Genomic DNA, 16,289 nt, shown 5'->3' with positions numbered 1-16,289 from the left:
TAAATATAAATATTTTAATAAATATTAATATCATCTTTTTTATCAAATAAATATTAATATCATCAAAAATATTATATATATGTTTACATACAAACACTAATAAAAGAAATTAATATGAAAAGAAATAATTGAAAATTTTGTTCCCCATATTGTACAACATAATGGCTTGTTTGGTCACTTGTCCTCTCCACCGGTTCTGTTTTGTTCGGAGTTCTTCCACTAAGTGAAACTGAGCTCCCTAATTAGTTCGTCAGGAAGTGGCAATCGCGAAGCAACCCGTTCAGGCTCCGACATTGACTCAGTCTCAGTTAAAAAACACGTCTGGGTCTGTGTCTGCCCTTTTTTAAACCTGAAAATATCGTTAACGACACAGAAGGCGTTGTCTTGTTGAGCCAGAAGAAACGTTTGACTAAACTTGTTCCTCACGTTATCTTTCTTCCTCGTCAAGTGTCCACTGACGAACACAATAATACGACCATGTTCCATTGGATATGGTACACCAAGTGAATATTCAACCTCAGCCGTGAAATCTTCAAACTTCACAGCCAGAAACTCATCTTTCACGTCTTTCCTAGTCCAAACAGTTTTCTTGACATGGGTTAAAGGACCAAGTCGGTTAAATAAACAAGAATCTTTATAAAACATATGAAGAAACTGAGGTGATTCATTAAGAGTATGATAGTATTGCTTCACAAAGCCACGAGTAACGATCTCTTCATTAGTCTTCTCCGCAGACATATCTCGGGACTCAGGGAGATCTAAAATTAGAAGTTTCAAACTAGATTTCGAAAACAAAGTATTGCTTCACAAGGACAAGATGATGAAGATGAATGGGTTTTTGGCCTAACATCTCCACCATATATATAGTGACGAGGACTTAATCAACCTAACTAAATTTCCTAATCCTTCTCGCCTTTTAACTCCTAAATCATAAAGGACAATGGAAATAATGGACATATTACAGATATTTGAAGAAAACTGACCTATCAAATTCATCTTAATTCGATTGGTCAATCAAACTCCGATTTTTTTTATTCTTTTTTTTCTTTTTTCAAACACGGATATTTGATCGGACATAATAAATAACTAGGTGTTTTGGCCGCACATGCATACATAATATTTTTACAAATATTTACAATATATTGCACATATATTCAAAATATCTAATAATAAATTTTTAAAAAAAAATCAATATATATACAAAGTTTTTTCATAATAACCTAAATATTTTTACTGCGTAAACTAATAACTAAAAACACTCATGTATTTAATAGATAAAATATCAAATTCTTTACATATCATAAAGTTTTTCAGTATAATAAAATTATCTTTTATCATATAAAATAGAATTAAAAACTCTTATGTATAACTAAAATTATAAACAATATATATAGGGATTAATCATTTTTTTTAATTTTTAAATAAATTTATGATGTAAAATATTTTTTTTGGATATTACAATATTAACAAATTGGGGAATTTACCAAATATAACTCAAAATTTGATTTTAACCCCAATATTACAATATATTTTTTGGATAATACAATATTAACAAATTGGGGAATTTGCCAAATATGACCCAAAATTTGATTTTTTTTTTCAATATTTTTTTTGGATATTACAATATTAACAAATAATTAAATTATTATTTTTGATTCATAGTTAATTATATATTCACAAATTTAATTATTTATTAATGTTAATAAAGACTTTATTACACAACATAAATTGGGAAATTTGCCAAATATGACTCAAAATTTGATTTTAACCCCAAAAATATACTCAAACTTGAATAAAATGCAAAAGTAACCCAAAAGGCTATTGAAATTACAACCAGTCCCTTATGACCAAAAAAAAATAGAATTCATTTTTAAGAATATAACCTCGTAAAGTCTTCTGAAATTCTGTAAGTCTTCTCGTATAGTAGACCTTAAAAATTATTTATAAATTTTATAAAAAATATTTTGATGGGAAAAGTTGAAATTATGTAATTATAAACATTTGTAAACGATATAAATTAAGATATAATAAAACTAAATTGTTTTCAACATAGACGAGTGAATGTAGCATGTCATAGTATTATTTGGTAAAGGGTTTGGTAACATATGTTGTAGTATTGTATCTATACTTAGGGTTAGATTTTGAAATCTTAAGTTTAATTTTGAAAAATTAAATTTTGACTTATATGTGTTTAGTTTTGTGTATAGCATCTCCAACTCATTGTTATTTTTCACCTCTATAATAGCATTTAGAGGTGAAATTGTGTCAACCCACCTCTGTTTTTTTCTCTATTATAGAGATCTCTATATTTTCCTCTGTTTATAGAGGAAGAAATAACATTCCTCTATTTTTTACTCTATATTTAGAGATTGCTAGCATCTTCAACTCACCTTTATATTTGCATCTATAATAGCATTTAGAGGTAAAATCACTCGAACCCTACTATATTTCTTCCTCTAAAATAGAGATTGCTATTTTCACATCTATATTTAAAGGAATAAATAGCATTCCTCAATAATAGAGGCATACTTTTTTTATTCACAAAATGATCCTATAAATTTTTACTTGAACAATTATAACCAAAATAAATATTTTTTAGTAAAAATGTACTGTTTATATAAATATATAATCATATTTTTTATTTACATAATAGCTTCTATAAAAATATTCAGTGTAAATAATATCATAATTTTATAAATGTTAAACTAAATTGGGTTGGTTTTCAACTTTCACAAATAAAATGTACTATTTGTAAAATTAGAAAAGAATATATCAAGAATATTCCTTTCTAGAAAACCTTATCAACAAAATCAGCTGAATGATAAGTTATACAATTTGAAAACCTTTAACTAAGCAAAATATTCATGTATTACAACTAGCATTCTTATTAAAAATCTAATACATGATCTTTCTTTTACTTTTATAAACCTTTATAAACGGTCTAAGAGAAGATATTCTTTTATGTTTTATAAACCTTTTTATAGATATATCTTGTTCAAATATTACTTTATAAAAGCTCATAAATTGTTTTGATGTACTATCACAATATCATAAAACCAAGAATTATAAGTGGTTATAATTTTTTTACTGTAAGTTAACTATTGAATACTCTTTCCCTCTTAGATTTAATCTCCTAATCACTATCCTAAATCACTATCTTAAATCACCATCACTGTAAACTCCTAAATCACTATCTTAAATAACTACCACTATAAAACATAAAGAAACATAACCTAGAACCACTCTAATCTTTAGAAAAACAAACATAAATCACAAATTAGAAACATACGAGCTGTGAAAAAGCAGAATTTTGTTTTGGATTATGAATCTCGATCTAAATTTTTAAACTTGACAGAACAAAAGTAAAAGAATCGAAACTTAAAGATGAAGATGAAGGACGAACATACTCGAAACTCGAAGATGAAGCTCCATAATCGAAGATGAAGATGAAGCTTGGAGTCGGTGAATAAGATAAACTTAGAGTCACGAGCCAAAAGAGAATCGGGGGGTGAAGGTAAAGCAAGGAGTCTTGATTCTCTGTAATCGAGAGTGTGATTGCTCTTGTCGACGGTTACGTGAGAGAGAAGATGCTTTCTATCATCGGTGGATGCTTTCTCCAGAAAAAGATGATGATTTGGAAGAAACCTAGATAAGTTAGGGTCACTTTAGTCATTTACCCATTAATGAATGTGGTATTTATGAAAATGTCCTTTGATTGGTGGTAAAGTTGAATAGTGGTACCAAAAAAAAGTGTATAAATAAAATTTTCCCTTTAAATATCTTGACAAAAATAAATCACTGTATTTTAAAATTCTTGCCAAAATATGAATATTTATAAGGAGAGCTAGGTGTTTTCTTGCACCATGCGCAGTAATAATATTTTTAAAATTTTAGTTATATTTAAAAATAAAATTCTGTTAATATTGTGAGTTTTACTATTTTCATACTAATATTTTAATATAAATGTTAATTTAGTTAATCATATACATATCTTATTTAAATCTATAATCTTAGATTTTTTTTCATTTATTTCTTTTGGTTAAGATATATTAGATCAATTTACATTAAAAAAAATAAAAAAATGATATAATTTTTTATAAATATTAAAAAATAAAACTAAATTGAATTTCTAAAATTTTTAGATATCAAAAGAAAACAAATGGTCTTATGATTAAAAGTTTATTATTTTTTAAAAATTGTATTATTTTTTAAAAAAAAAATTGTTTAGTAATAAAACATTTATGATGATAAAAATAGAATTAAATAATATTTCAAAAATTTAAAAATATTTTTTATTTTTATTATTATATTTATTTAGTGTCATATTTGGATAGATTTTCTTTAATGATGATATATGAGTTATTTTCCATATTCTAAAAAGTTTACAAAAATAAAAATTAACATTAAATGTAATTTCCATGTCACATTTAGACATAAACCATTTCATTATTTCTAATATGTCATGTCACAATGTTTCATTAGTGAAAATGATTGTAGAGAAGAGATGTCATGTGTGAAATCACTTTGCAAATAATGTCTAATGGATTATACATGTCATCAATATGTGATGCCATGTCACAATTTCTGAAATCATGTCATCGCTTTGGTGAAGTTGAATATAGTGATAACTTATAAGCAAATCACTTTTCAATGTCTTTTTTTTTGTCGACATCTTTCATTTCATTAGAAGGAGTTGCATTTTATTGGTTGTTCAATCCCGGTTTGGTTACCCAGACCACCTCAAGTTTGCCTAATAGAATGGTTTTTTGATGTCAAAAAAAAAGAAAAAAAAGAAGTACATGCAATAGATAAGTAAACAACAGAGAAATTACATATTTAATAAATATAAGGGAAAATTAGAAAAAAAGGACACTTTGAACTTTTATTTGTCACAATAGGACTTCTGATACTTTGGGCAATTCTGGACATATTTTACCCTTCTTTTATGAGAAAAATAGTAAATTGAATTTTAAAAATGTTAAAAAATATGAAAACTATTGGAAACATAAGTATGACAATATATATGTTTAGTTGTTTTTTAAAAAAAAAAATTGAATCATATTTTATTTTATCTTCTAGCTACAGTTAGAATACTCATTCTGGTTATCTACTTAGTATAGAAATCGGATACTAAGTTTTATACATAGATATATCCAGGGTATACAACGTAAATTAGTCTTTCTTATATATTCTAACACAGCTATAATTCGAAACGTTATAATCAAGAAATATGTCTTCAGTCTACCTACAGCTTGATAACGACATATAGCTACAACTCAATGATATAGCTTGGCTATATTACATGCCATAACATGTTCTGCCTTTTACCTTATATAACGCCTAAAGGAATAATATGTTTCTCTGCTACTCTACTCTGTTCTGCGTAAGTTAGTATACATATTCTAGGCAATTCCGGAAAATATGGAAACTTCCATATTCGGTTAAAGATGTTTCCTAAATCGAAACTAAATCTACCCTAAATCTCTCAAAGAATATTTTCTCCCACGTTTTTCTCCTTCCTCCCACTCCCACGATCTTTTACTCTTCGTTCTTTGTGTTTCTCTCTTCTTCATCGACATAATCATCTCTTCTCTCTATCAATACAACATGGTTCTAATCTATGTTAAATCTGGTGAACCTGCAGTTGTATCTCTATCATCGAGGGACGTACACATAAGTGAATTTTGTGACATTATTCATTTCAGTGTGTAAACATTGTTTAGATCATCAATGTGTTGTTGATGTAGTTTTTGGAGAGAAGGATAAACTCGAAACTGGTGCCTAAGGAGAGAGAGGAGCTGTACATGAAGTGGGACGTACCACTAGAAGGGAAACAGAGGAAGTTACAGTTCGTGAACAAGCTATGGACTGATCCTTACGACTCAAGGCACGTGCAAGAGAGTGCAGAGATAGTTGCCAAGCTTGTTGGGTTCTGTGATAGTGGTAACATCTTTAAAGAGATGTTTGAGCTCAACTTCACCATGCCTTCAGATAAAAGGTGGAACATTGTTTGGGACATCTCTAATCTTCTTCATCTATGAAGATAGCTTTTTTTTTGTAAAAGAGTAGACAACGCATAAGAGTACTCCTAGTTATATCATTATGGTTGTGTTTGTAGTATTAGATTCCTTGTCAAATTTGAGACTATAATGATCAGATTACCATGTATGATCCTAGCGTATACCACGTCCTCTTGACAATGGCTACAACAAACCTCAGTTTTAGAATTGATTTTGATGAGTCAAGGACATTGTACCCCCATTGTTGGGGAGGCTCAGCTAAGTGATTCTACTTGTAATAAAGTTTTCTTCCACTGTCGCACATAAAAAAAGTTGAACTTTAACCAGATTAACATTCAGCAATATGAAGGTACACAACAAAACTGAATCAATCTCTGCAACCTGAAACTTTTCTGTGTAACTACAGACCCTTATTTTCTGAGGAACACTGTAATATTAGAGCATGAGTGTAACCAAATCTATGATAAATAATGACAACAACTGAACAATATTGAATCAAACAGCAAGCTTAAGTTTCTTCTATGTTGTTGAAAAATGTAATTCTAGTTTTGCTCCCTCTCCCTGTGCTCAGGTGATGAACTGTATAAGAAACATCTAAACAATACGCAGCAATGACATTTGTTAGATATATTGTTGGTTTACGTATGCCTGTCGAAGAACTTCTCTATGAGTACAGAGAAAGTTGTAAAGCCAGCGAAGCCTATACACGCAGCTTTTGGCCCACCTGATACAAAATCAAATTCATCAAAATCCCAGAGACGCAATGAGAGAAAACAAAAATTTACTGAAAGAGAGCATGTGATATGTCAAAAGAACAAAAGCAATTACGAGACTTCAGTTTGAGAATCAAAGATTATTACATACTATTAAGAAACGTGAGCGAATTTGATGCAAAAACACCTCGATTTGGAATTGACCCGTCCGACGAAACTAGTTGAAAAAGAAGACTTCGATTTCGTTGTTTCTTCAGTGAGATAGAAGAGAAAGATGACGAAAACGAGATTAGATACTAGGGCAGATGAAGAGCTCGGCGGAGAAGACAAGGGCGGACAAAGAACCCTACATCGCCTTGGGAGAAACTTCTAGGCGGAGAAGACGAGATAAAAAAAAAGAATTAGAGTATTGGTATTTTAATCCGTGTCCCTCTTTTGTTCTCTCATTTTTTTTCTTTTGTTTTTAACTTTTTAACTATTTTAACTATTAAATCTATTACGAAAATTATTAGAGAATTATTACTTATTATTATAATTCAACTTAATTAATTAATTTAAGGGCATTATGGTATTTACAGGAATTAAAATCCTATTTTCTTAAAAAATGTTGCAGAACTCTTGAGCGGACAAATCCAAGTCCAAAGTATCCCGTTTTTCTAATTTTCCGTGAATAATATAATTGGAAGCAGAGTGAAGCCGTGTGTCAACTACGGAGCCTCCAATGATATCACGTAATCAATACGTGTTCTTCAACAACGAGACAGCAAGCACGGCCGTCGAGATGGCTTCTCCACCGTGACTCCAGAAAATTCACCTCCAATCTCTTCGTTTCTCTGTTGCCATTCTATTAGCTTATACCATATTGCCTTCCAGCTAAACCTCGGCTACTTGATCTGACTAACCTTATTTCACCGGAATTCCAAAACAAAGGACGCATAAACCATAACTGAATATCGATCATTTGTTGGACCGTAGAACGCCAACTCTTCTTAATCGACTTCACAGATGGCTGAAGCAATCCATCAAACCACATCAACTCCCAATCAGAGACGCTATCCTAAACACCATAACTGTCTTTCTTATAAGGAAGACTGATTCTCCTAGAGAGGGATGAAAGTGAGCGGCAAAACAAAGGAGTCTTCTCAACTCACCGACGGGATTTAATCGAAGACCAAGTGAAAGGCTGATTTCAATCTCATCGAGATAAAAGAAACAAACTTGAAGAGCTCCTCGAATGAGATTGATACAAAAAGTCGCCAAACGAAAGCAAAATCGGCAAACCCGAAACCGTAGTCGATCAAAGTTTTATTTATCCGCACACGGAAGAGTAGATCGACTCATAGGTCGAATAAGTACAAAAAACAAAAAAAAATATATAATCACTTTTCAATGTCAAGTTATGTGTTGGCGTGATCTGAAGGTCATAAATAAATATAATTATAAAATGATAATCATAACTATAATCTGTATCCACTTCCTATAACAATCTACTTACAAAGATTTGATTTTCGAATAATCTCCATTCTTTAATCGTCTAATACTATTTTCCTACCAAACCCATGAGATTAAAACATGTTTGCCGATTTAGTCTGTTTAATTCTATCCCACACAAGGAGAGAAGAGATCAAAACGACCCAAGAGTCTTTGTCCTGTCCCCCAGAATCAATGTCTCATGTACCACTTGCTCTTTGTCTTCTGGTCTTCAACACGATTGGAGCCATCAGCATCCATACTGTCATAACATGTCATCAACAAAATATTAAAAACTGTCTCCCAATTTTGGAGTTTTAAGGATGTTCATTCTAATTGTGTCTCAGTTGTTTGCACTTACTGTATACGCAAACTGCAACCCACTCGTTCACAATCCTCACCCAAGTACTCGTCCATCCCACGTCAATCGTCCACCTGAACCAAAACAAAGTTAGTATAAGTTGAAGTCTCAACCTTTGTACTGACGCTAGTATGAATAAGATTGTTGAAAAACTTTACTTTTTCATGGGGTGATGAGTGTTCCAACCGATGAGTAGCATAGCGAAGTACATTGCTCCTGTCGCAAACACAAAATGGAAGAATCCATATCCATATGGAACACCATCTTCCTCTACTTCTTCTTCTTCTCCTTCACTACACACATCTTTCTTGAATTGGAAACATTGCGAGTCTATTCCTGTCGAAAATGTGGCAATCACCATTGCCAATAACGCAACCACAAAGCTCTGCACAACTCAAAATCAGCTTATTACTAATTTGGATGAAACAAAAGAAGAAAAAAAAGTGTTGGGAGGTTGCAAGAAGTTACAATGATTGTAAGCCAGTCCGTTCTGTTTGAAGCTGCGGCTTTTCTGTTGCAGTTTTCTCCCACTGGTTCACTGCACAACAATATGTAGAGGCAAACCAAATTACTATTAAACTTCTTTAGGCAATAAAGAATGACTATACATATTTACTAGTTGACGTGTCTTATAAACTTGTATTCCTTTATAGGGTTTAGATGCAGAATTTGAATTAGAAGTGGACTGGACCAAGTAAATTTAGAGCGTTAACATGTTCTATTTAATCTGGTTAATTAACATACCTTCGAATGGCGCACCAGCAGATAAACACAACATAGAGTCCCATAAGAGCCGGAGTCAAGTAACCAGCATTGACCTGTTGGTGTTGGCAACGACAGCCAAATCTTTATAACTTCAAACAGACACACACATGACAAAACTATGGATATATAGTAATGGATACAAAAAGACTTACTTTAGGATGGAGAGCGATGCTTGTCATGAGCTGGATGAGAAACAATGTCCAAGTTATGAAGAATATATTGAGAAGACAAGAAGAATCCGGTGCGTACCATATGTACATCAAAATCACCCCAACTATACACACTGTGTATGAAGTTGTTGCTAGTAGCATCACACGGAGATGGCTACAAACATAATATAAAGAGTGTTGCTTGATTAGTAATAAACTGAAGAAGAAAGTACTTTGTGTAAATCAAAACTAACCATCTTTCTGCATCTTTTTGGGACTGATAGCACTCGTTAAGCCATGTAATAAAACTGATCACACTGATTAGCTGTATGAGTAGAAATACCCTATAGAGAAACAACATACAATAAGATTGTGGATTTTCACATCATTATATAAATTTTGAAAATTAGATTAGATCAGTCTCTTACCCTGCACCAAAATGGGCAAGCTCTCCTGCAAAATCAAACCAAAGAAAACAAGCATGTTTTTAATTACTCGTAAATTGAATTAGAGAGAGTACTAGAAGAGGAATCTTGCTCAGCAAGCCTTACCGTAAAGGAGAATAATGGTAGAAGGAAGCAAGAAAGGAATGATGGTTAAAGCAGGCCACATGATAAGCTTAGCAGACCACCATCCAGAATGCCATTTATCTCTAGGTGAATGCGTTTTTGATGTGCCAAGTGTTGATAGAAACATTACGAAATAGAACAGCTGAAGATTTAGAGTTAAGCATAAAACCTTCTCTGAAAAATGTGTTGTAAGATGACCATATACATAGTATTTCAAGACTGATCAAGCAAGGATACAAAACATCCCAAGCTAACCCTCAAGACTCCTTCTGTCCCTAAACAGTTTTCTCCTTCTTTACAATTCTTGAATTCTGCAATTTAGAAAAAAAACATAGGACTTGTATCAGCGTCGGTTAACTTTTAAGACAAGGAACGAGGTTGAAACCTGATATCTTGGTACGTACTTGTTACTTTATTTAAGGCACGCCGACCATAATCACGAGCAGCCCAAGCTAGTAGATTTGCGATGAGGAATATAAGACCGTATACATATCTAGCCATCCAGGGATTACAGCCATTGCGGAACTGATTAAACCATGATCCGTTCTTGATGGTTTCATAGCTATCGTTTCTGCTGTTTCCGCTGTTGCTAGTGCTTGTACCGGTCTCCATAACTTCTTAATTAGAACTTACCAGACTCTCTCCTCTTCATGACATTTGAAGACCGAAGATTTCAAGAAACAGATCATTCCAGGGGGGGAGGATTTTGCATCAGAAGTCAATTTCTTAAGACGGACGAAATTATCAAGAACGAGAAAGGCAACACAAGAACGAGAAAATCGCCCTGTTCTTGTCCTGGACCGAGAGTTTTCTTCCTTCAGATCAAAACCTATGAAAAGAAACAATAAGCACTTGCCGGAACAGAGACGGTAACAAGAAGACAAAAGAATGAAGCAAAGGATGAGAATCCAATTCCATTATCAAAACGATAATGAGGAACTTAAAAATCTAAGACATAACATGTTTGACATGAGAAACATCTGAAGTGTATCCACAAAAAAATATCACACAGAAGTCGTTTCTCAACAGAAAGCATCTCATGTCTTTTTTGTTCTGCCGACCTTGACAGAGAATACGTATGGTGCAAGTAACCTTTTTCCTTATTAACCTAAACTGAAAAAGCAACTTTTATTATAGGCGTCAACGAAAAGCCTCATTAGATGGCTCATGTTAGTCCAAGACCGGAACTTTGAACCTTAACCATGCGAATTATAAAGATCAAAAAGACAAAAAAAAATAATAATACCAAACTTAAAAAGCAGGCTAGGCTACAATATGCGGACATTCGAGATTCTGAAGACTTTAAACTCCCAATGTAAGGATTTTGCAGAAACTAAAAACAATGAGAAAAGAAAGAACCTTTTCGATAGTAATCCCTAATGCAAAAGGAGAGGCGTGGATAAACAAAGAAGCACCCAAAGAAACTTTGTTTGACAATGAAACAAAGATTAAGAGATAAAAATATTAAAACGAAAAAGAATCAGATCTGATAGAGATATATGCAATGCGGACTCGGAAAGAAACGTGTTGGTACGGATACAAATGGGCAAACGAATCTTTTCCTCTTACGAATATGAATTGAGTCATGCTAATTAAGCAGCAACATCAGATACCCTTTTTGGGCTGCACAGGTCCACTTAATGGAGTGGAGACGAATGCCTCCACTAAAAACTATTTCAAGAAAGAGTGGGATCATTGATCCTATCCACCCAAAAAAATCTAATAAAAAATAACGTCATCTACAATATTGAGACTTGGGGATAACATAAATTATCAAATCTTGAAAGTGTCATGTTATCGATATTATTTCTTTACTTTCTATACGGTTTTAGTTGTAGTTCAGATTCATTTTTTAGTAATATATTTGCAGATTTTCAGAAAAAAAGATTTAAGTCTGGGTTTATTTTCTTTGCCTGTTTTGGTTTAGTTTCTATTTTCAAATATTTTAAAAGTAAAACAGATTTGAACAAATGATTATACCGATTAGGTCCATCATAAACGACGATGAAATACTTTATATCTTTGTGAACAGTGGATATAATTTTCTTTTTCTTTTTCTCTGCTAACTTGGAGGTATCTGGCATGGCAAAGTCTCAACCAAATACTACCTCCGTTCTCCTGAAAGTAAGATATTTTAGATTTTTTTCTTGTTCCACAAAGATAGATTTTCTATATTGTTAAGGTATTTTTTTATACTTTTGAGGAACATTAATTGATAATATTTGAATTGATTAAATTTTATTGGTGAAAAGTTATTGGAAAGCGTATAAGAAAGTAAAAAATAAATTAAGTTATAAACATTTATTAAATTCTTAATAAGCGTGCATACTCTAGAAAATATTACTTTTAGGAAGAGAGAGAGAGTAGTTTTTTAGTAATCTGTCTATCGGTGCGAGACAAATCTGGTTTCTCGCAATGAGGAAACCGTAAATGTGCATATCTGAAACAATAGGTTTAGAACTCGAGGTATTTACACTTTTCCACGCATGTTGTACAATTCGACCATGCTTATGTTGTTTATAAGAGCATGATCAATAGTGTATACTCACAATAGAGTCTCTTAAATAAATTTTATTAATAAAATAATTATATAATTAAAATTTATTTTAATAAAATAAAATAAATCATTCATAAAAATATATGTGGAAAAAAAATTAGAGATTAAATTGAGAGATTTCTCTTACATCTCTTAAATAAAAGACATATCTTATTTATCTTTCGTACTTTTAATTATTTATTTATATTTTAATAGTAAGAGACTAACTAAAAGCATGATTAATGCAGGAGTTAAGAGGAGTGTTTAGCAGTGGTTTCCACCACAAAAAGAAAAGAAGTGACGCCAAAGACGCTAGATCTGGCGTCGATGCTTGAGCTGTTTCGCGGGCCCCACTAACACGTGGCGGCTCGCGATTGATTTGTTTTAAAAAAAAATTTTTAAATCAGAAAAAAACAAAAAAAAAAAAAATTTAGGGGAGTGCTAGGGTTAATGGTGTTCTAAGAAATTTTGCATTAATCATGCTGTAATGTTCTTATTGAAGTATATATTAGGTTTATTATTAATTTAGTAAATAGTTCTGAAAGAAAAATCTACTTCCCATCACATTTATTACGTAAAAACTAATGTTCTTATAGCTCAACAAATGGAAAGGAGAAAATCAAAAGTTTAATGAGTCCACGGCCAATACGCAAAACTTTGCAAAACTTTACAAAACTATGAAGACTGATATTTTTCTAATATCGTATTCCTTGGCGGACCGATCTATCATAAACCTACAAAAAGTTTTAGCCTATACGGAACGAGTTGTGTTTATATTTTGTATTATCTCATCTTGTGATCATTTATGGCTCATCTCATGTTTTCACGTTCATATAAACAAGAATTAATGGTATTGCTGCCAAAAACATGGTGACTAAAGAATAACAAGGAATATTGCGTTTTCTAAAAAAAAGTTACTATTCACAAAAAAAAATTTATTTTTTATTTTTTATCATATTTTGTTTTTTTGTAGAAAAATAAAGAACAAAAATATTTTTTATTAAATTTGAGAAGAACCAACCATTCTTTTACATTTTTTTCTTATTCGTTCTTCTTGTTCCTAGAATGGTCACAGTCGGATCTATAATAATATGAAACAGGGGGAACAAACAGAGGTCGCATGTGAAATAGTGTAGTATTGGTACCTCTGTTCAAAAACGCGGACGCCTAGCCGAATAATCGGCCGCCTAGGCGCTCGGCGTTAAGGTTCCGTGGCAAATAAGCTCAAGTCGGCTTATTTAATCGGACCCCACTAACTCGGCCGCGTAATCTGATTAATCGGTACTATACCGATTTTTAACCGATCATTTTTTTGGAAGTTAGTGGGCGTTATTAGCCCAGCTTGTAGATTAACCAAGGGAGCGTGAGTTTATTTATAGATGTCTCGAGAAGTGTTGTTGTTTATAGTAGTCGATGTGGGACTTTAGGTTTTCAAGTTTTACCGTTTTTTCTTTGCTTTATATTTTCTCATTTGACAGGATTAGAATACATCACACTAAATACATGTGTTCCAATATTTTACATTTTGACATATCTTATTGGTTAAGTTTTTACCAATAGAAATCTAGAACGTGTGACTTTGATGATATTATACAAATATATTATATTTGTACAATGTATGTGAAATTAATTTAGTTTGTTTGTCTAACTATTTGTAACCGGATGATATACATTTATTTTAACAATGAAATTTTGTTAGAGCTTAATATATATAGTTTTCAGTATTAGTATATATCCAAATTATCACATTTTAATATGTTGTATATTATATATTGGATTTTAAATACAAATAAAATAAAATTTATTAATAAACTAGTTTCCGCGTATATCCCGTTTAATTTCCGATTTTTCGGTAACTCGCTAGGCCCGGAGCTGCCGCCCGACTAGCGCCCAACGTAGTTCCGAACAGGGATTGGTACTATTACAATGATCAGGAAACGAGAATGAGTCTGATAAAAGTCCCAACGTTCTTAACCACATATTTATCATATTTGTGTATGTATTATTATAAGCCTAAACAAAAACTATATGTAGGCCAAATTAAGTTCCATTTTCATCAAATCTTTTGTGCCAAATAAGACGACAACTCATGAAACCCAGAAAATATACTCACGCTCTGTTAAGTGAATATCATAATATCATGTAGTCAAGGCATAAATTACCAGAACATATAGAATAACGTTTTTTTTATTTTAATCAAGATTTTATTTGTTTTTTATTGACTCCACACAGTTAAAATATAGGCAGAATTTCTTTTTTGACTCAAGAAATAATAAATTATACGTATTACTTAGCCGCAGAAATAGAGCTAATAAGTTGGTAAAAAGAGGAAGAAACCAAACGTCAATACAAATACTAATTTAAATTTAGTAATCGTTAATTTTTCTTAACGACTTAACTTTGACGAAACAAAATCAAAATCCGTCAAATACTCTTGTTCGTTTAATATTCATATGTGTCTTTCTGCAAACTATGTTTGATTAACAATTTAATATCAATTTTCTCAAAAAAAGAATAATATTAATTCATAACTAATGTTTGAGTTACTGTTAATTCTTTTGGCAAAGTGAGATAAATTAGCAGAAAGCAAAAAAAACGAAGCAGGAAAAGTGAAGAACGTAGGCCCCTCTCTGTCTCGGCCGATCATCTTTTGAAAATCGTTCAGTAACTTTAGATTCCCGAGAAAATGAAGGAAAAAACAGAGGGCAAACTAATTCGGAGTTCATTTTATGCACCGAACTGAGTTCGACACCATAACCATTTTCATTTTCCCGAGAAATCAAGAAATCATGATACGTAAATTAGTGTTTTCGTTCATAGCAATTAGCAAGCAAGCACACACACATGTTTTTTAATCTCAGAGATCCAAAATGGATGAAGAATAACAGAGATAGAGAGAGAAAGGGAACCTGTGATGTATCAGAGATAAGCTCTTGAATATATGAAGGGGGATCAGATCTGGAGATATGTGGAGAATGGTGTACGTATGTGTGTTCCTCCACAAGCTTTCTTCTAAATGTGAAATGAAACAAGAAGAAGAAGAATAGAAGATAAAAGAGAGAAATGTGAAAACGAAAAGAGAATGGTTTCAGGTTTCTTTCCTTTAAGAAAACAATACTTATAACTTATATACAAACCTACAGTATAGATATACATACATACCACAGCTTTGCTTTCTCTTTTTTTTTTTTTGCTTAGTTTTATTATTATATTTTTGTTGCTTTCCGCTAGCTACGTCCTCTCATATCTTTTATAAGAAATGATGTAATTTAAAACAAAAAAAAGAAAAATAAAAACCTGATATATACTTTAAAATTAAAAACTGAAACTAAAGGGCACGATTTTTCGTAAAGCAAAATATATTTTATAGAAAATTTAAACTAAGTAATTCATAATTCCGAAGGTGTACTATGGTTCTGTGACAAAAAAAAACTATAACTCGATAAGTAATGATATGTTAATAAAATCTTAACTATATAATTAATTTGCCAAAAACCATTGAAATATTAGGGCTGACTTCAGATTTATTCGATTTGTTCATTATGTAATTACATTATTGTTGGTATACGTTCATTAGTGCTGTTATTTTTGGTAAATTAATTATATAGTGCTGTCGTGAGTAACTATATAATTACCAAACCTCTTGTGAAAACTACATTCAAAAAGAGATGTTCTATGATTTCTAATTGATGTTGACACATGATGC

The 16,289-nt window shown here is 31.6% G+C and overlaps 2 protein-coding genes across 6 annotated transcripts; both read right to left on the bottom strand.

The window, feature by feature from the left end:
* On the bottom strand, positions 1 to 4,058 carry LOC106417908 (nuclear transport factor 2). Its single transcript, XM_048764477.1, has one exon. It carries the CDS (start codon positions 736 to 738, stop codon positions 220 to 222), a length of 519 nt encoding a protein of 172 aa, XP_048620434.1. The 5' UTR covers positions 739 to 4,058; the 3' UTR covers positions 1 to 219.
* A 4,090-nt stretch (positions 4,059 to 8,148) lies between these two features.
* Positions 8,149 to 15,786, bottom strand: LOC106418599 (probable serine incorporator). 5 transcript variants are annotated; one of them, XM_048762618.1, is made up of 12 exons: positions 15,493 to 15,786; positions 10,452 to 10,876; positions 10,285 to 10,358; positions 10,030 to 10,189; positions 9,907 to 9,931; positions 9,733 to 9,822; positions 9,482 to 9,653; positions 9,309 to 9,382; positions 9,033 to 9,102; positions 8,723 to 8,949; positions 8,565 to 8,638; positions 8,149 to 8,465 (listed from the first exon to the last, which is right to left on the bottom strand). In XM_048762618.1, the coding sequence occupies exons 2-12, from the start codon at positions 10,657 to 10,659 to the stop codon at positions 8,404 to 8,406; spliced, it is 1,236 nt and encodes a 411-aa protein (XP_048618575.1). In that variant the 5' UTR covers positions 10,660 to 10,876; positions 15,493 to 15,786; the 3' UTR covers positions 8,149 to 8,403. The 5 variants fall into 5 exon arrangements, with proteins under 5 accessions (XP_048618575.1, XP_048618578.1, XP_048618579.1 ...); XM_048762621.1 differs by lacking the exon at positions 15,493 to 15,786 and adding an exon at positions 13,729 to 15,424; XM_048762622.1 differs by lacking the exon at positions 15,493 to 15,786 and adding an exon at positions 11,407 to 12,195.
* Positions 15,787 to 16,289: the final 503 nt, after the last annotated feature.

This window comes from Brassica napus, chromosome C7 (genome assembly GCF_020379485.1).
Source record: "Brassica napus cultivar Da-Ae chromosome C7, Da-Ae, whole genome shotgun sequence".
Lineage (NCBI taxonomy): Eukaryota > Viridiplantae > Streptophyta > Magnoliopsida > Brassicales > Brassicaceae > Brassica > Brassica napus.
The sequence above is the reverse complement of the archived record's forward strand: the minus strand, read 5'-3'. Positions and strand labels throughout refer to the sequence as shown.

Bases quoted from the DNA above. Each gene is read 5' to 3' on its own strand.
- LOC106417908 (XM_048764477.1), bottom strand. From the start codon at position 738: ATGTCTGCGGAGAAGACTAATGAAGAGATCGTTACTCGTGGCTTTGTG.
- LOC106418599 (XM_048762618.1), bottom strand. From the start codon at position 10,659: ATGGAGACCGGTACAAGCACTAGCAACAGCGGAAACAGCAGAAACGAT. The intron at 9,932-10,029 runs GTAAGGCTTGCT...TTGATTTTGCAG, and splicing joins TACCATTATTCTCCTTTACG to GAGAGCTTGCCCATTTTGGT. The intron at 8,950-9,032 runs GTAACTTCTTGC...TGAGTTGTGCAG, and splicing joins CGGACTGGCTTACAATCATT to AGCTTTGTGGTTGCGTTATT.